The sequence below is a fragment of the Chrysemys picta genome, chromosome 4 (assembly GCF_011386835.1).
Source record: "Chrysemys picta bellii isolate R12L10 chromosome 4, ASM1138683v2, whole genome shotgun sequence".
In the NCBI taxonomy this organism is placed as follows: Eukaryota; Metazoa; Chordata; order Testudines; family Emydidae; genus Chrysemys; species Chrysemys picta.
Genome location: NC_088794.1, coordinates 8,452,713 through 8,475,381, shown reverse-complemented (window position 1 = coordinate 8,475,381; position 22,669 = coordinate 8,452,713). Strand labels below are relative to the sequence as shown.

The following is a 22,669-nucleotide window of genomic DNA, read 5'->3' as shown; positions in this document are numbered from 1 at the left end:
CTTCCCATCCCCCCTGGACACATACCGCCCTTCCCGTCCCCCGCCGCCGTTCCCCCCAGACATGTACCGCCCTTCCTGTCCCCCGCCGCCCGTTCCCCCAGACACGTACCGTCCTTCCTGTCCCCCACCGCCCGTTCCCCCCAGACAGGTACTGTCCCTCACCAAAGGCTTTTACTCAAAGTAAGCTGCCACGGGATAAGAGGGAAGGTTCTCTCATGAATTGGTAACTGGTTAAAGATAGGAAACAAAGGGTAGGAATAAATGGTCAGTTTTCAGAATGGAGAGAGGTAAATAGTGGTGTCCCACAGGGGTCTGTACTGGGCCCAGTCCTATTTAACATATTCATAAACGATCTGGAAAAAGGGGTAAACAGTGAGGCGTCAAAATTTGCAGATGATAAAAAATTACTAAAGATAGTTAAGACCCAGGCAGACTGGAAGAGCTACAAAAGGATCTCTCAAACTGGGTGACAGGGCAACAAAATGGCAGATGAAATTTAATAAATGCATAGGAATGCACATTGGAAAATATAATCCCAACTATACATATAAAATGATGAGGGTCTAAAGTAGCTGTTACCACTCAAGAAAGAGATCTTGGAGTCATTGTGGATAGTTCTCTGAAAACATCCACTCCATGTGCAGCAGCAGTCAAAAAAGCGAACAGAATGCTGGGAATAATTAACAGGACAGAAAATATCATGTTGCCTCTATGTAATCCATGGTACGCCCACATCTTGAATACTGTGTGCAGATGTGGTCACCCCATCTCAAAAAAGATATATTGGAATTGGAAAAGGTTCAGAAAAGGGCAACAAAAGTGATTAGGGCTATGGAACAGCTTCGTATGAGGAGAGATTAATAAGACTGGGACTTTTCAGCTTGAAAAAGAGACGGCTAAGGGGAGATATGATTGAGGTCTATAAAATCATGACTGGTGTAGAGAAAGTAGATAAGGAAGTGTTGTTTACTACTTCTCATAACACAAGAACTAGGGGTCATCAAATTAAATTAATAGCAGCAGGTTTAAAACAAACGAAAGGAAGTATTTCTTCACACAACGCACAGTCAACCTGTGGAACTCCTTGCCAGAGGATGTTGTGAAGGCCAAGACCATAACAGGGTTCAAAGAAGAACTAGATAGATTCATGGAAGATAGCCATTGATGGACCTATGAGCCAGGATGGGCAGGAATGGTGTCCCTAGCCTCTGTTTGCCAGAAGCTGGGAATTGGCGACAGGGGATGATCAGTTGATAATGACCTGTTCTGTTCATTCCCCCTGGGGCACCTGGCACTGGCCACTGTTGGTAGACAGGATACTGGGCTAGATGGACCTTTGGTCTGAACCAGTAGGGCAATTCTTATGTTCTTATGTCCCCCCTCAGACATGTACCACCCTTTCTGTTCCCCCAGACATATACAGACCTTCCCGTCCCCTGCCACCCGTTCCCCCCAGACACGTACTCCCCTCCCCTTCCACCCTGGAGCTTGAACCAGGCCACCTCGAGCCGTCACAGTGATCCTCCTATTATCAATCCCCTCAGCATCCACTGCAGCTTCCACTTTTCCCTTCATTGCCCCGCCAGGCACATATTCCCTTCCCGGTGCCCTGGTCCCAATCACCCCTGCCCGGCGCTCTCCTTGCTTCCTGCCTCATCACCCTCCTCCTCCTCCCCCTGGCTCTGTCCGAGTTGGGCCGCACCCCAGTCCCCCAGTGGGATCACTCCGGTGGGCTCCTGGCCCAGGTGAGTTCTCTGGTGCTGGGCCATGGCCGCCTTCTGCCCGAAGCCCTTCCCGCAGTGGCTGCAGCGGTAGGGCCGCTCCCCGGTGTGGGTGCTCTGGTGCTGGAGCAGAGCAGAGCTGCGGCTGAAGGCCTTGCCGCAGTCAACGCAGGCGTAGGGTTTGAGGCCGGTGTGGGTGCGCCGGTGGATGTTGTAGGTGGAGGAGACGCTGAAGCTCTTGCCGCACTGGGGGCAGCGGTAGGGCCGCTCGCCGGTGTGGGTGCGCCGGTGCTGCAGCAGCGCCGAGCTGACGCCGAAGGCCTTGCCGCAGTCGCCGCAGACGTAGGGACGCTCGCCCCGGTGGGTGCGCTGGTGCTGCAGCAGGTTGGAGCTCTGGTTGAAGCCCTTGCCGCACTGCGGGCAGCGGTAGGGGCGCTCGCCCATGTGGGTGCGCTGGTGCCGGATGAGGTGGGAGCTCTCCACAAAGCGCTTGCCGCACTCGGCGCAGCCGTAGGGCTTCTCGCCGGTGTGGGTGCGCCGGTGCCGCAGCAGGTCGGCGCTGAGCCGGAAGGCCTTGCCGCAGTCCGGGCAGCCGAAGGGGCGCTCGCCGGTGTGGAAGCGCTGGTGCTGGGTCACCTTGGAGCTCTGGGCGAAACGCTTGCCGCACTGCGGGCAGGGGAAGGGCTTTTCCCCCGTGTGCACCCGCCGGTGCTGTGCCAAGTCCGAGCTGTGCCCGAAGCTGCGCCCGCATTCCCCACAGGTGTAGGGACGCTCGCCGGTGTGCGTGCGCTGGTGGATGATGAGGTTGGAGCTCTGTGAGAAGGCCTTGCCGCACTCGGTGCACTTATAGGGGCGCTCACCAGTGTGGGAGCGCCGGTGCTGGGCCAGGTGCGAGTCCTGCCGGTAGCTCTTGCCACACTCGGGGCAGGTGTAGGGCTTTTCCCCCGTGTGCGTGCGGCGGTGGCGGGCCAGGTGGGAGCTGTTCCCGAAGCTCTTCCCGCAGTCAGGGCAGATGGTGGATTTCTGCCCCTTGAGGGCTTTGGGAAGGAGCTCGGGGTCCTCTGATCCTTCGGGTGTCTCCCCCGCGGGGTCTCCCTGCTGCCGTCCCACCCAGCCGGTGTCTCCCCACGCCGGGCTCTGGGACCTCCCGCGAGACTCCGTTCCCACAGGCCCTTCCGGCTGCGGATTCTCCTCCTCTGTCCCGGCACCTGCTGGAGGAGAGAGAGTCTCCAGACAGGGCTGTGCCGGGGATGGCAAAGGGCTTTGCTACAAAGAAATCAACATTTGTACCAATCCCCCAGCCAGAGCCCCCCAGACCCTGCTCTGATGTGCTCTGTCCTGCCCGGTGCTGCAGCGGCTCTCATCAAGAGATGAGACTGAGACCCGGGTCCCATTGCGCCTGGCGCTGCACAGACCCTGACTGAGATCTGGGGCCCCATTACGCCGCGCACTGCACAGACCACAGTTAAAATCAGGGCCCCCTCGTGCCGGGCACTGCACCCACCCACCCACCCCCCGGGAGAAACAGTCCCTGCCCTCACAATCTAAAGAGGACAGGGAGGCCCAGAGGGGGAAGCGGCTCCCCCAGGCCCTGCAGCAGAGGCCAGAGGCGGAGTTGGGGAATAGAACCCAGGAGTCCGGGCGCCCAGCCCAGCTTCGGAGAGCAACAGCGATCGCTCCCCTGCGGGTCTTCGCCTCTGCGGCCTCTTCCAAAGATCCCGGGTCTGCACCGCGCTGGAAAATCCCCTGAGCTTCCCCGCTCGGCTCGGACACCGGTGGAAAAGCCCGGCCGGGCAGCAGGACCCCCGGCTCGGGGGGCGAGTGTAACCCACCCCCTGGCCTCCCCCTTCCCTCCCGGAGCCGCGCGTTCCTCACCCGTGCGGGCGCCTCTGGGGAGCTCCCTGCCCGGGGCGCGCTGGCGATCCGGGACCCGCGGCTCTGCCCCCGGCTCCATGCGGGGGGGCAGGGCAGGGGATGCCGCTGGGGGCGGGGGGAGGAAACAGCGGCTATTTCCTACCCACAGAGCTCCGGGGGGTTAATCCCCAGACCCGCCCCCGCTGCCCCGGAGCTGGCTGGGGGGGGGGTCTCTAGCCCCCATCTGGCTCCGATCCCCCCCGGCCCTGCGGCGCTTCCTCCGGGCAGCGATTTCCTGCCTCCGCGGCTGCTTCTCTCCCTCCCCCGGGGCCGCCCCTGGCTGCGCCCCGCTGTGGGTTCCCCGAGGTGCCGGGCGCTGGGTTCCCGGGCGCGCCGCTTTCCGAGGGGGCAGCTGGGATTGGGAACAGGAAGGTCCCTGCGTTATCCAGACCCCTTCGCCGCACTTCCGACGCCTTAGGAGGAGGGGGAGAGATTTTCCCAGGGAAGAGAGGGGAGGGGCGAGGGCTCACCCTGGGGTGGAGGTGGGTGATGATCATGGGGGCCCTGTCCCCGGGGAGGCAGGTGAAGCCCCATCACTGCAGTGATCCCAGTCCAAGAGCCTCCTGTATTTCTTCAACGTCTGCCACAGCAGAGCCTTTGTATACGCCTTGCAAATCCTCCATCGGCACTGGCCGAACCAGCACTGAGATGCAGCCACCTCTAGGGTGGGGGCTGGGTATACAGGGACCCCGCGCCGGGTGCTGACAGTGGCCTCTGGGGTGGGGTGCAGAGGCTGTTTACCCAGCAATCCCTTCGCAGCAGCCACCTCTGGGGTGGAGCACGGCTCTTCTCAGCCCCCCACGCCTGGTTCCAAAGGTTGTAAACTCCAAGGCAGGGTCCCTGTTCTGCACATAACTAATGTCCTTTATTATCAATTTAGCAAAGCTGGCTGGGTTTATTGTCTGGGACAGGGGTGGCCAACCTGTGACTCCGGAGCCACATGCAGCTCTTTGGGAGTTAACATGCGGCTCCTTGTAAAGGCACCGACTCCGGGGCTGGAGTAGGGTGACCAGACAGCAAGTGTGAAAAATCGGGATAAGGGGTGGGGGGTAATAGGAGCCTAGATAAGAAAAAGACCAAAAAATTGGGAAAAAGAACAGGAGTACTTGTGGCACCTTAGAGACAAATTTATTTGAACATAAGTTTTCGTGGGCTACAGCCCACTTCTTCGGATGCAAGAATGCAAGAATCTTCGGATGTAGCCCACGAAAGCTTATGCTCAAATAAATTTGTTAGTCTCTAAGGTGCCACAAATACTCCTGTTCTTTTTGCGGATACAGACTAACACGGCTGCTACTCTGAAAAAAATCGGAACTGTCCCTATAAAATCAGGACATCTGGTCACCCTAGGCTGGAGCTACAGGTGCCAACTTTCCAAGGTGCTGGAGGGTGCTCACCAGGGGCGGCTCTATGTATTTTGCCACCCGAAGCACAGCAGGCAGGCTGCCTTCGGCGGCATGCCTGCAAGAGGTCCGCCGGTCCCGTGGCTTCGGCGTACCTACCGCCAAATCCGCGGACCTCCCGCAGGCATGCCGCTGAAGGCAGCCTGACTGCTGCCCTCACGGTGACCGGCAGGCTACCCCCTGCGGCTTGACGCCCCAGGCACGCGCTTGGTGCAGTGGTGCCTGGAGCCGCCCCTGGTGCTCACTGCTCAACCCCTGGCTCTGCCACAGGCCCTGCCCCCACTCCACCCCTTCCCATCCCATCCCCTGAGCATGCTGTGCCCTCGCTCCTCCGCCTCCTGCCTGGAGCCTCCTGCACCCCAGGAAACGGCTGATCGGGAGGTGCGGGGAGGGAGGGGGAGGCAATGATCGGTGGGGCTGCCAGTGGGTGGGAGGCTGAGGGGGGAGGAGGCTGAGGGGGGGGCTGCTGACGTATTACTGTGGCTCTTTGGCAATGTCCATTGGTAGATTCTGACTCCTTCTCAGGCTCAGATTGGCCACCCCTGGCCTGGGAGATTCCTGCATACCTGACTCTGCCACTCACCTATTGTGAGACCTTGGGCAAATCATTCCTCTCTCCTGCCCTTTGTCTATCTTACATTAACCTCTTTAGGGCCTCGATTCTCTCTTATTCTGTGTCTGCGCCGTGCCTGGCGCAAGGAGCCCTGATCTCACGGGAGGCCTCTAGGTGCTACTGTTAAGATTAACTATAATAAGAGTAATGAATTAGTCTTTCCGCTAGTCTCCCAATCTTGAAATGAAGCATTTTCTATATGAAAAAAACAAACTGATTTTATAATAATAATGAGATATATCTATCTCATAGAGCTGGAAGGGACCCTGAAAGGTCATTGAGCCTTTACTAGCAGGACCAAATACTGATTTTGCCCCACATCCCTAAGTGGCCCCCTCAAGGATTGAACTCACAACTCTGGGGTTAGCAGGCCAATGCTCAAACCACTGAGCTATCCCTCCCCCTTATTTATTGGGTGTCTTTGCAAATGACAGATACAACCGGCCTCCCCCCCAAAGTCATGGCAGAGCATGGGGCCATTTGCATCCCTGATTGGAGTCTCCAAAGATACTAACACCATTGCCCATTCAGCTGTCTTGTTGATTTCATGAATCTGTGGTGGGGCTAGGAGGGGAAAGGATACAGCTCCCCGATCACACAAGGAGACAGAGAATCTGAGAACCATGAGCAAAACAGAATTCAACAGCTGCTTTCAAACAGGGCCAGGCCTGCGTTTTTCTGTCACAGGGGGAAGGTGTGTTACTTACAGGCCTGTTCCAACACCCATTGGAATTAGTGGAGAGGTTCTGTGAGGTTCTCAGATCCCCAGCTGGTGTGAATGGGCTGTAAATCCACCGCAATCAATGGGGCGATTCCAGCTGAGGCTCTGGCTCGCTGATTTTGATGGGAATTGGATCAGGTCCTGAATTCAGGAATCAACCAACAGTCTTGAGTCTCTTTGGAGTCTGCACTTGGATGCCAAGTGCTGTGCTGCAGGATAACGAGGGTGATGCTGCAGCTGGGAACAGTGAAGATCCTGCCAATGTCCCTGAAGGCCAGGATGTGACCTCAGATTATATCAGGAGGACCAGTTTGGAGAAGAAGTCAGTGAAAACCCTGGAGAGGGGGATGTGCTTGGCCAGAGACTGGAAATCCAGGCTGGTTACTGCAACTCTCCTTCCCTTCTCTCCCATAGTTTTCTGGATAAATTGTACTTTCAACACTGAGGACTTTAAGTTATGGCCAAATAATTTACTGTCCTGGCTAATATGCTGTGCATTGTTATTGGGTGTCTGTGTGTGTGTGGGGGGGGGGGGGGGGGTAGTGCAGACGCCATGACATTTGCACATCCTCCTCTATTTTCCCCTCCCCTCCACCAGCCTCTGCTGGGCACAATCCCAAGTGGATGCAGAGCCCTGGGGGAAAAGGTTTCTGAAAAGCCAACTTTGTTGTTTATCCAAGAGTTCAGAGTATGGGCTGTACGGCTTGTGCTGAAGCCCACGGTCTGTAGCAAGTTCACAAACAGAAATCAGCGCCCCTCTGTGGGGGTGGAGGGGTTCAAACACTGCTTGGATCAATGCTCTCCATCCTAGCTCAGGCTTCAGTTGGTTTCCTTCATTTCCCCCCAGTCCTGGTAGCTTATTCTGGGAAGTTTCTCAGGCAGCATGAATTCTCAATGGCCTTTCAGGAGAACTGGGGTCCAAACCTGGTAGGACCTCCATAACAGCCAGGTCCCTACCACATTCACAGCTCATTTTGACTAATTAAAAAACCCTCTGGCCTTGAAATTGACTAATATCACCATTTCAGATGTTTCCATCTGACATTTCATGGTATTGTAACCATGGGGGTCCCACCAAAATGGGAGAATGGGGGAGTTCGGAGGTTGTTGTAGGGGGGATCATAGCATTGTCACTCTCACTTCTGTGGTGCCTTCAGACCTGGCCTCTGAGGGCAGCAGCCAGCAGCCTTTCTGCAGATAGAGGAGGTTCCCAGATGTGGAGGTGGGTCCCAGCTGCTGGGAGCACCTGTCACGGAGTCCCTGCGCAATGCTTTGGAACTGCTCCCCACAAAGCCAGTCAGGACTTTGGGGAGCCTCCTCTCCCTTGGAGCAGACTGTCTTCAGGGCAAGAAGCTCACACGGCTTCACCTTCCTGGGTCTGACCTTGGAGCATTCAGCACATAGCCCTCCATGCACTTCTCACAGCGAGTCTGTCCAGGCGGGGTGCTGGGGAAGCCACAGGGTCCTGCACGCACCCCCACTTCGCAGTCAGACGTGACTCTTAGCCAGCCAGTAAAATAGAGGTTTATTAGATGACAGGAACACGGTCTAAAGCAGAGCTTGTAGGTACAGAGAACAGAACCCCTCAGCTGGGTCCATTCTGGGGCCCAGCGAGCCAGACAACCCCGTCTGCCCTCACTTCCTGTCCCTGGCCAGCTCCCTACTGAAAACCCCCTCCAGCCCCTCCTTTCTGGCCTTTGTCTCTTTCCCGGGCCAGGAGGTCACCTGATCTCTTTGTTCACCTTTAGCTATTCCCTTACAGGGGGGAAGGGCCCCAGCCATTTGTAGCCAGGATACAGAGTGTTGGGCAATTATGCACACTGGAGACTTAAGAAATGCATAGGGGAAACTGAAGCACCCACACAGTATTCAGAGGAAACATTAAGAACAGTCCCACTTTGTCAGAGCATCTCAGCTGGGGACTCCTACCTGCTAGTCCCTGGCAGATTAATGCAAGGGCCTTGGCCAATTTGGGGGCATCCAGAAAAATGGACACCTGAGCCCCAGAAGGAACGGCAAGGGAAGCCCCGAGCCCCAGCTGCAGATGCCAGGCAGAAGCCTCAAGCCCAGGTATGCAGAGCGCCGGCATGAAAGTCCTGAACTCAGCGCCCCAGGAGATGCTCACTATCATAAGATTCAGTCCCAGTCCAAGAGAGGTATAAATTATTATGCATCCAGTAAATGTTTCACCTTCATAGTCCTTCCTAGCAGATGGGGGCGTTGGTTTCACTGTAGACCTGGGTAATCACTTACCACTGGCATTGGTAATTCCAGGTGCAGTTTTATAGACCCCTGACTTCTTATATCAGGGGTCGGCAACCTTTCAGGTGTGCCGAGTCTTCATTTATTCACTCTAATTTAAGGTTTTGCGTGCCAGTAATACATTTTAATGTTTTTAGGTCTCTTTCTATAAGTCTATAATATATAACTAAACTATTGTTGTATGTAAAGTAAATAAGGTTTATAAAATGTTTAAGAAGCTTCATTTAAAATTAAATTAAAACGCAGAGCCCCCCAGACCGGTGGCCAGGACCCGGGCAGTGTGAGTGCCACTGAAAATCAGCTCGTGTGCTGCCTTCGGCACGTGTGCCATAGGTTGCCTACCCCTGTCTTATATACTCAGTGGGGGAGGCAGAAGTCTTAAAGAAAAAAGCAGCCTCAAAAATTGTTTCCAGTAAAACAGACCAAGCAAAGAATATCCTCCTTCTATCTTAAATACAGTACAGACATTGGGGGTGGAGCAGAATAAGGACCAGTCTATGCTTTGAAGTGTAAAAGAGAAGATCGGTCTCTAGGGTGCTGACCAGAAGAGAATCCCTTGCAGAGAATCCATAAATTTCGTAGCTTCTGTTGCTGTGCAAAAACTGTGGCATTATCCTTCAGTCTTAATCTGAAATGTGGCTGGAAATGAAATGTAGTACGTCATCAGCCTTGTATGTTCATTTCCATGGCCTTATTGAACTGTCTGGTGCCACATTTTAAAAACTTCATCATAAAAAAATTAGGAAAGGTCTCACATCTGCTGGGGGCTTCGGGGCTAAGAAACGGTGCTCCCTCTCAATTTCAAAATCAGTTCCCAAAGGGAGTTTTAAGAATTCAGGGACAGCCTTATTTAGGAATTCAATAGACTTACCTTTCTCAAAGCCCTCCAGAAAGGCAACCAAATGCAAATTATTATATCTTGTTCTGCCCTCCTGATAGTCCACTCTCTCCTGTAGGGCTCTAATCCTCTGCACTTGCTGATTGGAGGAGGTGTTACTGGCTGTTACAGAGTCCTCCAGTGCAGACACATGGGCCTCAACTTACCCCACTCTCCTTCGTAGGCTGGTTTGATGAGCTGCAGTGGTCTTTTTCACATCAGCAATATCTGCTGCCATTGTTCTTCAGAGAGTTAATTCTTCTGAGATCTACTGAAGCACCTGCAAGGTTTGTTCAGGATTCTATCCGGAGCTTCTTCCTACATCTCCATATGACATGAGCTCTCAGATAGCTTTTGCTTTTTGCAGGCCTGCTTCGTTACTGGAGAAGAGGAGAGGTCCAAACTCTTATCCAGGGATCCCTTAGCAGATGGTGCATGGATATCAATCTAAATTAACTACATTTAGAGTAGGATTGCGGTTATTTTGAACAGATTCTGCGGGGTATAGCGAGGAGCTTGGAGCTCAGGCAGCCTACCTCCCCTGTTGGCTCCCCCTGGAATCCTGTTGTTATTATTAACCATATAGTTGATGAAAGTGGCCGCAAGTGCTACTAGCCAGCTAGGGCATGTCTACAGCCAGCAGCAGCAAGTCTCAGAGTGTGGGTCAACAGACTTGACCTTGAATTACTGTGCTAAAAAGAGCTGTGTAGACACTGCAGCTCTGGCTGGGACCCTAGGCTGATTAGCCAGGTCTCACAGCTATTTTTAGCACCATAGCGTGAGCTCCGCAAGCCCAAGTGTGTCAACTCTGGGACTCCCTGAGCCCAAGCTCCAGCCCGAGGTGAAACATCTCACAGCTATTGTTAATGCTGCAGAGTGAGCCCGAGTCCGTTGACCTGGGCTCTGAGACTTCCTGCTACTTGCTGTGTAGATAGCCCCAAAGTGGCATGGTAGGCTGCTGTGGGGGTGGAGTATGACTGACTTACTTCTGCTCTCAGCTATCTCCATGACACCACTGATTTCCTGAGAAATCTACAATACATTGGTGATCTTCCAGAAAACACCATCCTAGCCACCATGGATGTGGAGGCTCTCTACACAAACATCCCACACACAGATGGAATACAAGCTGTCAGGAACAGTATCCCTGATGATGACACAGCACAACTGGTTGCTGAACTCTGTGACTTTATCCTCACGCACAATTCTTTCAAATTTGGTGACACTATATACCTCCAGACCAGTGGCACCGCTATGGGCCCCCGCATGGCCCCACAATATGCCAACATTTTTATGGCTGACCTGGAACAACGCTTCCTCAGCTCTCGTCCACTCACGCCCCTTCTCTACCTATGCTACATTGATGACATCTTCATCATCTGGACTCATGGGAAGGAGACTCTGGAAGAATTCCACCATGATTTCAATAGCTTCCACCCCACCATAAACCTCAGCCTGGACCAATCTACACGGGAGGTCCACTTCCTAGACACCAGAGTACAAATAAGTGACGGTCACATTAACACCACACTATACCGAAAACCCACCGACCACTATGCCCACCTTCATGCCTCCAGCTTCCATCCCGGACACACCACACGATCCGTCTACAGCCAAGCGCTGAGGTACAACTGCATTTGCTCCATCCCCTCAGACAGAGACCAACACCCACAAGATCTTCACCAAGCACTCTCAAAACTACGATACCTACACGAGGAAATGAGGAAACAGATCAACAGATCCAGACGTGTACCCAGAAACCTCCTGCTGCGAGACAAGCCAAAGAAAGAAACCAACAGAACTCCACTGGCCATCACCTACAGCCTCAGCTAAAACCTCTCCAACGCATCATCAGTGATCTACAACCCATCCTGGACAATGATCCCGCACATTCACAGGCCTTGGGAGGCAGGCCAGTCCTCGCCCACAGACAACCCGCCAACCTTAAACATTCTCACCAGCAACCACACACTGTACCACAGTAACTCTAACTCAGGAACCAATCCCTGCAACAAACCTCGATGCCAACTCTGCCCACATATCCACACCAGCAACACCATCACAGGACCTAACCAGATCAGCCACAACATCACCGGTTCATTCACCTGCACGTCCACCAATGTTATATATGCCATCATGTGCCAGCAATGCCCCTCTGCTATGTACATCGGCCAAACTGGACAATCCCTACGTAAAAGGATAAAAGGACACAAGTCAGATATCAGGAATGGCAATATACAAAAACCTGTAGGAGAATACTTCAACCTCCCTGGCCACACAATAGCAGATTTAAAGGTAGTCATCCTGCAGCAAAAAAACTTCAGGACCAGACTCCAAAGAGAAAGTGCTGAATTTCAGTTCATTTGCAAATTTGACATCATCAGCTCAGGATTAAACAAAGACTGTGAATGGCTATCCAACTACAGAAGCAGTTTCTCCTCCCTTGGTGTTCACACCTCAACTGCTAGCAGAGGGCTTCATCCTCCCTGATTGAACTAACCTCATTATCTCTAGACTGATTCTTGCCTGCATATTTATACCTGCCTCTGGAAATTTCCACTACATGCATCTGACGAAGTGGGCATTCACCCTCGAATGCTCACGCTCCTATACGTGTGTTAGTCTATAAGGTGCCAGAGGACTCTTTGTCGCTTTTTACAGATCCAGACTAACACGGCTACCCCTCTGATACTTTACTTCTGCTCGGCAGTCACCTTTAATCTTCCCTCATTAAGGGTTTGTCTGCATGGGGAATTTTACAGGCCATACACAACTGTAATTATCTCTCTCTCACTCCCTACGTGGGCACACTTATTCCAGAATAAAAGTGTCCACATGGGAAGTTGTACCAGTATAACCATAGCAGCATAACTATACTGGTAGAACTCCTCATATAGACAAGCCCGAAAAGATACACAAACGCACACAAGTATTCCTCCTCCTGCCACATCCCAGTTTTCAAATGATCCATATCTCCATTACCAGGCACTCTCTGTCTTGGTTCCTGCCGCTGTGCCCTTACGATCAGTGTTCCCACAAAATTCAACTCCATTACCTTGCAATTCCCACTAATCCCCCCACCCCGCCAAAGGATCTGTTCCTACCTTCACCAGCTCCTTTGCCCTCCTGAATCTCGGATCTGTCATCATAAATAAGCCAATACTTCCCGCCCGTCCTTCTTACACCTTGTACTTAAGTGCCCCTCTCCAAGCAAAGAAAGTACCATACCACTGTTTTATATTACACGGGGAATCCCTATTGTGCTGCTAGAACTAATGTAATCGGAAGTTACACTTGCTGTATTGGGTTTCTTGTTCACATGGAGGTTTACCAAGGGTGTAACAAGCTTGTGTGTTTGATTGACGCTTTTCCCACAGTCAGTGCATTTGCGAGTCTCGCTTTGCGATGCACTGACTGATGCTGGGAAAGGGTGAACTTTTGACGAAAGCTTTTCTCACAGTGAGGGCATTTAAAGGGCCTCTCCCCCGTATGGATCCTCAGGTGCTTAGTCAGGGTTGATTTCTTCCTGAAGCCTTGCCCGCATTCGGTGCATTTATAAGGTTTTTCCCCCGTGTGGGTCCTACAGTGACTGGAAAGGTCCCCTTTCCGCCTGAAGCCTTTGTCACAGTCAGGACACTGATAGGGTTTCTCTCCTGTGTGGATTCTCTGATGCAGAACAAGGTATGAGTTCTCTCTGAAGCTTTTCCCACAGTCAGCGCAGCTATAGGGTTTCTCCTCTTTGTGCGTCCGTAGGTGTTTACTGAGTGGCGACTTCCGTCCAAAGCTCTTCCCACAGTCAGCACATACATAAGGTTTCTCTCCAGTGTGGCTTTTTTGATGCCTTCGGAGGTGTGAGTTCTGGCGGTAGCTTTTCCCACACTCAGCACAGCTGTGTCGTTTCTCATCTGGGTGGATTTTCTGATGCAGGTCAGCGGCTGAGCTGCTACTAAAACTTCTCTTACTTTTACTTTGTGTGTTCAGTTGTGCTCCCACCTTGGTTCCCTGGTGGGCGACGGTGCGGTTCAATTTCTTAGAACTTCCTTCACATACAGCAGATTCACAGTCTTTCCCCCCTGCGGGGGAAACTCGCTGCTGTCCTCTCCTTCCCCGACTCTTACCAGCATCTGCCCGTTCACATCTCTGAGATGTCTCACGAGGCTCCGCTCCCATTGGCTTTTTCTGTTGGGGATGTTCATCCTTGTTCTCACTCACAATCCCATTGTTAAACCCTCTATGCATCTCTTCATTGTGGATTCTCTGATGCTGAGTAAGTCTCTTTCTCAGGATAAAGAGCTGGCCGCACACTGGACACTTATGGGGTCTCTCCAACTTGTGGACTGTGTAACGATGAAGAACAAGGCTGGTCTTGTGTCTGAAGCTTTTCCCGCATTCATTACATTTATAGAGTCTCTCCCCTGTGTGAATTCTCAGATGTATCTGAAGGTATTCTTGTTGAGAAAAGCTTTGGCCACATTCATTACACTTGTAGGCACCCTTTTCTGCACAAGTTTGCTGACAATGCTTAACGAGGAGCGAGCATTTATTGAGACTTTCTCCAGGTTCAGTACTTGTGTTTGGGCTCTCCCCCGTGCAGGCTGTCTGGTGGGTGTTGGTGTCTTTGGAGTTCTCTAAACTTCTTTTGCTATGAGTGGATTTACTCCTACCTGGAGGGTCTTCCCAGAGCCTCTCTGTCCTGCCCTGACTCTCACTGGCATCTCTCCACTCAAGGCAACAGTGTCTCCCTGAGAACATCCTTTGTGGCTCTGCTCCTGTAGATACAACTTTCTGGGCTTTTTCCTCCTTCTCGCTCACCGTCCCAGCACCTGGCGGGGGAAAGAGAGAATCCAGATGTGATTCATTGCCTGTGCTGGGTGCAAAGGGGGCAGCAAAGGGATTTGTCTCTGATCAGAAAACCTGATGGATAAGAGGCAAATTTCCCTAATATTTCCCGGGAGGAATGAGGAGGGGCCAGTTCTGACTCAAAGTCCCATCTGAACCTTAAGAAAAAGGCTGGGGGAGGAAAAGACTTCAGGGTCAGGCAGGACAAGTGGGAGCCAGGAGTGACTCCTGCCCTGAGGACAGGACACAGAGGGTGCGATGAGATGAGACAGAACAGGAGCAGTCCTTAGTGGGTTTGCTGAGATCCCAGCTTTTCCCTCAGCCCCAGATGGTTTCCTGATTGGTGTCACTCATTCCTCACCAGTGCTAGTGCCTCTTGCGTTCTCCCTTTCATCAGAGTGCTGGAGATCTGGGAACCACGGCTCTTCCCCTCGCTCTATCTGGGACAGCACATCTGGTTTAGCGATCGGAAATCCTGCTCATTGGAAAGAGGTACATACATCACAACATGTCAAGTATTTCTCGATCACTTAACTACAAAGAACAGCAAAGAAAATCTTGGAATGAAGGGGAAAGACACAATCCATATAGGTTGTCACCCATTCAGTATCCCATTTTGGCAAGCCGATTATCTGGTGGGAAATGGGCTGTGTTCCTTACAGGAGATTTAGGCCATGTCTACACTACAGGGACTATAGCAACTGCTCACCCAACGACATAAGAGTCTCGTAATTCTCCTGCATGACATCTCTGTACAGTTCCTTCTGCTTTTCATCCAAAAGAGCCCATTCATCTTCAGAGAAGTACACGGCCACCTCCTCAAACGTCACTGGCATCTGAAATGACATGGGTCCCCCACTCAGCACCTGTCTGGTCTGGCCACAATCCCACCACTCAGACACAAGCTGAGCAGCAAAGGGCAGAACCATCACCATCAACGCAGCATTATGGGGGGGGGGGGGGGGAGGAATCCCATTTCCCACTCCCAAAGTCCTCCACACAGCAAGAGATGCCAGACTCAGCCTGCCCATCCCTACAGGGCTCTTAGCCCCAACCCAGGCCACTGAAGCAAGCACCTGGAGCCACAAGGGAGCCCCATTCAGCACATGTTGTTCCTGCAATAGCCTCACCGCTCAGTCACGGGATGAACTGCCAGGGACAAAGCCTGGCCACCTGGAGGGGCATGAAGTGAGCTACCCAGGGTGTGGGAGGAGCTCCGCATGCACAAGGCACCTCCCAAAAAAGCGGTGTGATTATTTTATTGATGGGGGAGAAGGAAAGTTGGAAAGGCTGGTGAGCGATGGAGGAGGTGGGAGCAATGAGCGAGGACACACAAGGAAGCAGCACGGCCCGGCAGGAAGAACAGTACAGACCATTTCACCACTCACCATAAAGCCAAATCTATGGAGTGAGGCCACCATATCTTGGTCTCCTTCATTCCCCTTATCAGGAGGAGCAGAAAGATGAGGTCCAGGTAGGTCTAAAGGATGATAAAGATACCGTTGGAGGGACCCACACAGACACATATGCTCCTGGACCTCACAACTCTACTAGGAACAGGGAACCACCCACCCTTCACACGCCACTAGACAACCAAATGCTGCTCTGATGATTTCATACAGGCTGCCTCAGGGACACCCCTCCCTGCTGTGCTATCCATGCTCCCCAACACCACATGCATCTCCACACACAACTTATTACCTAGTTGCCGTGAATACTGCAGCTTCTCTCTGAGGTCACAGCTCAGTTGTGGCCCTGGGCGGTAGAACCTCTGTGACCTTGAGCTGGACGGGGGCTCCATCATCTCAGAAATCCCTTCTCTTCCGATCACACAAACTGAGACCTGGGAAACATAGATGTTGTTAGCTCTGTGTGAGGGACAAAGGTAGCATCTGAGGGGTAGTGACAAATGGCTCTCGGAGTCTCTACTAAACAGAGTTATTGAAAGCCAATGGGCCTCCCACAGACATGAAAGGGGCTCTGTGTCCCCCCACATTTCCATCTTCCAGTTTTCACCAATATCAGTTGGGTTCTGCCCATTGATAACTAGAAGAGATCCCTCAATTTTGTATTTCTTCCTTGTAGCCTTCTGCCCAAACCAAACCTTCTTCCTTCCCGTGCTGCTTTTTTCTTCCTAGTGAACCCTTTCTGCACTCAGGTGATGTTACCTCAAGTCTACCTTTTATTTGACTGATCCTGGCACCTAGGAATATCAGATCACAATTGCACTCCTGCAGGTAGTTTGCTCTTTTTATGCTTTTTAATTAACATTATTATTTGTTGGTATTACCCTAGAGCCCAGGAGTCCTAGTCATGGGCCAGGATTCCATTGTATTGGGTGCTGTACAAAGAGAGAGAAAAGTGACATTCTATTCCACAAAGAGCTTCCCTTGTAACATAATCCCTCTACATTTGAGGGGCATCACTCAAAGGGGTATCCAATTTTCTCATGAGTCTGAGTTAACAGAATTTTATGTAATGGAAACCTTTTTGTATGAACTTCTGCCACATGCAGATTTAACTGTTCCTCTTACAGGATGTATTTGACACATTCAGATCTAAAAGGTTTTGACCCTCAAAACTGAGGACACACACTTTATTTTATATTTCACATTGATCATTTGGACAAAGGTGCCTGTTTCCTAAGCCATCTCTTACTTAACGGGTAGTAATTTCCAAACCATGCTAGTATAACCAAGGTATGGACTAAATCTTTACAAATTCCCTTGGTGCATTTGTTTAAAGACATTGGCCAGTGGGCAGCAATCTTTAATTTCCCATTTCAGCTAGGGAGACATTTAGATTACACTGACTAGTTTAAAAGCAATGCGGTCTGTCACTCTCACTTCCACAGCCTCCTAGGGACGGTCAGGAAAGTTACAATATGTCTACACTAGAAAGGTTATGCTGGAGCCCAGCATAGCCCCCTAGTTCAGAGGCAATGTACACTGACAGAAGTGTTTCTGATGGCAACTGAACACCTCCCCGAATAGCATTAGCTATGCTGCTAGCAGCATTTTTCTTTCAGCATAGCTGTGTTCACACTGGGGGTTTTGTCAGCATAGCCATGTTACTGAGGGTGTGTGGTTTTTCAGCCCTGACTGACAGACCGACGCCGGCATATGTTTTAAGTGGAGACCAGGCCTTAGTGCCTCTTTTAGAGTACAACCAACTTTTGGCCGCACACCCAGAAGTGTAGCTGGTGCTCTTGCTTTTTCACGGTTTCTTTTGCCTGGAAGATGTTTACCTTAAACTAAACTTTACAGAAGCAATAACTTAAAGGGACAGTTTCAGTAAATAACCCCCAAATTCCTTGTTGAAGCTAATTAATACTCCAATTGTATGGAGGTTAGTCTGACTTTGCATCCACAGTTGGAATCGCAAGGTTATACATGCCAAAGATAAAACATAACATAGGCTCTTTTAATTTCTCACTTGTATTTCACAGAATCATAGACATGTAGGGCTGGAAGGGGCCTCAAAGGGTCATCCAGTCCAGTCCCCTGCGCTGAGGAAGGACCAAATAAACCTCCTAGAACATCCATGACAGGTGTTTGTCCAACCTGTTCTTATAAGCCAGCGATGATGGGGTTCCACAACCTCTCATGGAAGATTATTTCGCAGCTAAACTCCTCTTCTAGCTAGAAAGCTTTTCTTAACAGAATTGGACCCAGGATGGACCCCTGCAGAATCCCACTAGATACACCCTCCCAGTTTGATAGCAAACCATTGACATTTACTCTGAGTAATTTTTACTCTTTGAATAATTTTTTCATCCACCTTATCGTAATTTCATCCAAACCACCTTTCCCTGGTTTACTCGTGATAATGTTATCTGGGACTGTGTCAGAAGCCCAACTAAAATTGAGATAGGTCATGTCTAGTGCTTCCCCTTTATCCACTAGGCCAGTGACCTTCAGCCTGCTAAGTGCCACGACAACAGTCAGCATTAAAAACTTTTTTAACCTTTTACAAAAGGAACAGAAAAAAAGAAAGAAAAAACAGTTAAGCCATTTGAAATATAAAGTATGAAGCAAGGCTTTCATTTCAACTATACCCCGTATTCCATTTTCCTTTAGCTGTAGAATGTTTTTAGAAAAGGGGGGGAGGAGGAAACTGTTAGAAGTCTTTTGGATGGTAACAACATTCTTTTTTGAGGGGGAAAGGAGAAGAAGTTAGATGAAATGGGCTGGATCTGTTGTTTCTATTGTTAAAGTCTGATCTTGTTTCCTTGAAGACAGAACAAGTCAAACGCACAGAAGAGGGAAGAGGAAAGAACAGCAAAGATAGAAAATGCAGTTCTGCCTCGCATGCTGACTCTTACTTGTAACCCAGCTCTTGGAGAAACAGAAAATGGAAAAGGTACTTGGTTGTATTGCAAGGTTTACAAATTCCTCATCCCAAAATTGGGATTGTCAAATCTTATTTGATTAGATGACATATGAACTTTTCTCATGTTAATAAAGATAAGAACTTACAACTCACTTTATTTACCCCTAAAACAATCTTAACAGTGCTGCTGTTCTCGGTCTTAAAAAGTTTAGAAACACACTAGCTCTTATCATATTTTGACTGAATGCCCAGAGTGGGTAAAGATCGAAAAAAATCTCCCAATCCCATCCCCCACCTCTTCCATATTTAAAGCTGCACGTCATGAACCGTGAAAATGTCATGCACAAGTGGTTACATTTCCTGACTTGCAAAAATTTGAGCCTGTTAGCCAAATGGGCTCGTTTCCCCCTGGAGCTGCCCAATTACCCCAAGGAGGCACGGGAGTCTAGAAGACGGCTTCAAGTTCTTTATTGTTCAGTCAGCTGAGCGGGTGTCCCCCTCGACTCATGCCAGAGGGAGGAACACACCTTACAAGCGTAGAGCAAGCCTTTTTATACCCAGTAACAAATGACTTAACATGCATACATTCTGCTGACCTATGGAATTTTTAAATTCCTTTCTAGGGGTAAACAGGATACATCTGTTGGGGCCCCCTTGATTGATTGCTTTCCAGGGGTAGGGGTAAATGGGATACATCTGTTAGGCCGTAAATAGGATACATCTGTTGGGCCTCTTTGATTGATTGTCTTGCTATACGTTCATATATGGGAAATGGAGCTATGGCCATGGGGAACAGCTGGGATAATAGGCGAGTATTTGGCCTTTGTTCTAACAAGCCCTAATGGCTTTTTTACCTCTATATATTTACCCCTTTTTAAAAGGAAGCAGCCAGCTAATGTTCTTTAGCCACATGTGCATCCATAAGCCATTTGCTACACCCAAAGGTAGTTAAAATCCACCAGCATTTTAGTCTATGGCAGACCTCGCCCACCAACATTTCACAGCTACTGAGGCAATGTCGCCGCTCCCAGAGATCTAAGCCGAATCACCAGAACTGCGCCAATTCACATACACAAGAACAACCACCAACACGTTTTGTTTTTCCAATCACAAAAATCTTTTGGGCTGCAACAACCGTTTCCAATGGTTTGAATCTCAATTTACAGTCAATGCAGTAGCAGCCTTGAATTAAGTTGGCATTCAGTTAAAAAAGAGTTACTCGTGATGTTGTCTGAGCAGAAGTTTGCTTTAGCAACTTAACCTTTAACAATTTAAAACACTTTATCTTATCACTTTTGCATTTTGCTTAAAAATGCCTTTATGTTGATGGTTCAAAGTTATTACCAGTTAGAGAAACTACAAACCTTAAGATACACAAAAGAAACAAAGCATTTGTAAAAAGATTTCAAAACCAGTAATAACTATCAAACAAAATGATAAAACCCTCAGATTTTTCAAAGAAGACCATTAGCAGATGGCTTTGCATGCCCAGCCCAAACAAATTCAAACACACTTGGATAACAATTGCTAGTTTGCCAGAGTTTTCAGCTACTGAGTACGTACATTAATCTTAACCAATTTGGGTCCATTGATTTCTGATCCCACACTCTTCCAGTTTATCAAACACAATCTTAACAGAATCCTACAGTTATAGGATTTACAAATCTCGTTTGATTAGACTTGATCAAAATCACAGTTAAACCCTTCCCAGGTTAATAAAGCTAAGAACTTACAACTCACTTCATTTGTAGCTAAAACAAACTTAAAACTGTGGCTGGGTGGAAAAGCTTCCCCCACTGATTTCTGATCCCACACACACCTCTTGTTTACCAGACGTGATTTTAACACAATCCTAGAGTTAGATCAGCAGGCCTGTTTGTTTTGAGTAACCCAATCTGTCTGTTTCCCTTTTGTACCTTTTCCCATTAGTATTTTTTATAGGTGACTTGAACATTTTATAAAATTTTTGCCATTTCCCCACAGTTGGTGTAAGCCTGTCTGGCCCCAGTTATTACAACAGGTCTACATGTAATGTAGTTTTTATTACCACAGTGCTTCGGAGGCGTACTCCTGGACCAGGGTCCCATTCTGCTAGGCACAGCAGTGTGAAATGCAAGTTTGGATGTAAATATCACTAGACGGAATCATCACTAAAAGGAAATTAGTACATACAGTTTTCTTTCTCCGGCTATGAACTCCGACGGTTCCTCTTACTGTCGCTGAGTCTCTGAGTTGATGGAGTTTCTTCTTGGTGGTTTCTAGAGACTATGGAACAGAGAGATTCTAGTAGGGTAAAAATCTTCCGTAACTCAGGAAACATCTTTTCTACAAGGGACCCACTGATTTTCAAATATAGTTGGTTTTCAACCAATTGCACCAAAGAAATTATTTTTTTCCAGAGGCTTTCACAGGAAGCTTTGAGCTTAAAGCAAACGCTACTGCTCTGTGTCTGTGAAGTTCCTACTTCATTCACATCAGAGCCCTGAGCTACTTCCGCTTTTTCAGTAAAAAATGCTCATCAAAGGAGGAGGAGGGTTCTTTATAGCTCTTCTCCATTTTCAGCCAGTCACACTGAAGACATTTTTCTGTTGAAGAAGTCCTCAGCAGGAAGCTTTTCGCTTAAAGCAAACTCTACCACTGGGAGTCTGCTAACAACAGGAACATACTGGAATAAGGAACTTCCTCTCCCCGCCCCCCACCCCACGGGTGAAGAGCCCTGAGTTACTAACCCTTTTTCAGTAATAATCAATGATGAGATACGGAGGGCCTCTACGGCTTTCCAGCTTTTCCTTTTCAAAGCAGGCGGCTGGCTAGTGTGGAAGGGAGATACACTGACACTGAGAGAGACACACAATCCTTTTTTTGTTCACGTGGATTAAAGATTTGCCTTATTAGCTACTCTTTTGTAACTCTGTCATTTCTGTGCGGCCCGTGGGCAAGCGGTGGGGGGCGGTTTCCGGGTTCACCCCCTGCCCGTGGGGGCCCAACCTCACAGCCCCGCGCGCCGCGCTCTGACCGCCCTAACAGTCAGAAGCGCTGCTGCCGGGTTCGCCCCCTGCCGGGGCAGGGGGGCCCGACCTCCCCCACCCCTGGGCAGGGGGCGAACCCGGCAGCCGCGCTTCTGACAGTCAGGGTGGTCAGAGCGCGGCGCGCGGGGCTGTGAGGTCGCCCTCCACCCACGCGTCTCCGTCTCCCGCTCCTCCTGCCTGGCGTCCAGCGTCACTTCCGGGGCGGCTGAGGCGGGAAGCGCTGGGCACGAGGCAGAGCCAGTAAGTCTGAGCGAGGGGAGAGGCACCCGGCCTGGGCTCGAGCCGCAGCTCACGGGGGCTGGGGTCAGGGGGATATCCAGCTCAGAGGGGCTGGGCTCGGAGCTGGGGGTCAGGGGGGTGTCTGGCTCAGAGGGGCTGGGCTCGGAGCTGAGGTCAGGGCTGGGGGGGGCTGGGGTCAGGGGGATGTCCAGCTCAGAGGGGCTGGGCTCGGAGCTGAGGTCAGGGCTGGGGGGGGGGATGGGGTCAGGGGGGTGTCTGGCTCAGAGGGGTTGGGCTTGGAGCTGGGGGTCAGGGCTGCTGGGGGATGGGGTCGGGGGGTGCTTAGCTCAGAGGGGCTGTGCTCTGAGCTAGGGGTCAGGGCTGGGGTCAGGGGGGGTCAGGCTCAGAGGGGCTGGCGGTCGGGGGGTGTCCGGCTCAGAGGGGCTGGACTCGGAGCTGGGGGTCAGTGTTGTACTTAAAGTACTGCACAGGATCTTTTCAGGGGGAATAAGGCAAAACGCCACATTTATTAGTAATACATGTATTCATTAACACTGTATTATATGCATATAATATATTACACTTACACTCACACACACACACAAACACACTCCGTCTTGTTGTTACCAATTAGTTGCTCCCCTTAACTTCACTGGCCAGGTGAGTTAGATGGGGGAGGGGTGGAGCCGGGCTTCTGCCGATCCGGATCGATGCTCCCATGTTGACAAGACGAGACCCG

At 50.6% G+C, this 22,669-nt stretch overlaps 1 protein-coding gene across 5 annotated transcripts; it reads right to left on the bottom strand.

Moving 5' to 3' along the window:
* Positions 1–948: 948 nt before the first annotated feature.
* Positions 949–21,363, bottom strand: LOC101951604 (zinc finger protein 572). Of its 5 annotated transcripts, XM_042843758.2 has the most exons (7): positions 20,855–21,363; positions 16,052–16,193; positions 15,739–15,830; positions 15,060–15,186; positions 14,712–14,825; positions 12,948–14,334; positions 949–2,700 (listed from the first exon to the last, which is right to left on the bottom strand). In XM_042843758.2, the coding sequence occupies exons 2-7, from the start codon at positions 16,152–16,154 to the stop codon at positions 1,620–1,622; spliced, it is 2,904 nt and encodes a 967-aa protein (XP_042699692.2). In that variant the 5' UTR covers positions 16,155–16,193; positions 20,855–21,363; the 3' UTR covers positions 949–1,619. The 5 variants fall into 5 exon arrangements, with proteins under 5 accessions (XP_042699692.2, XP_065450448.1, XP_023967729.2 ...); XM_065594376.1 differs by lacking the exons at positions 12,948–14,334; positions 14,712–14,825; positions 15,060–15,186; ... (1 more) ...; positions 16,052–16,193; positions 20,855–21,363 and adding an exon at positions 4,106–4,389 and having other exon boundaries at positions 949–2,987; XM_024111961.3 differs by lacking the exons at positions 12,948–14,334; positions 14,712–14,825; positions 15,060–15,186; ... (1 more) ...; positions 16,052–16,193; positions 20,855–21,363 and adding an exon at positions 4,106–4,388 and having other exon boundaries at positions 949–2,929.
* Positions 21,364–22,669: the final 1,306 nt, after the last annotated feature.

Bases quoted from the DNA above. Each gene is read 5' to 3' on its own strand.
- LOC101951604 (XM_042843758.2), bottom strand. From the start codon at position 16,154: ATGATGGAGCCCCCGTCCAGCTCAAGGTCACAGAGGTTCTACCGCCCA. The intron at 14,335-14,711 runs GTGAGGAATGAG...TTCCCCCGCCAG, and splicing joins CGCAAGAGGCACTAGCACTG to GTGCTGGGACGGTGAGCGAG. The intron at 2,701-12,947 runs GTTCACCCTTTC...CTTCGGGAACAG, and splicing joins GAGAAAAGCTTTCGTCAAAA to CTCCCACCTGGCCCGCCACC.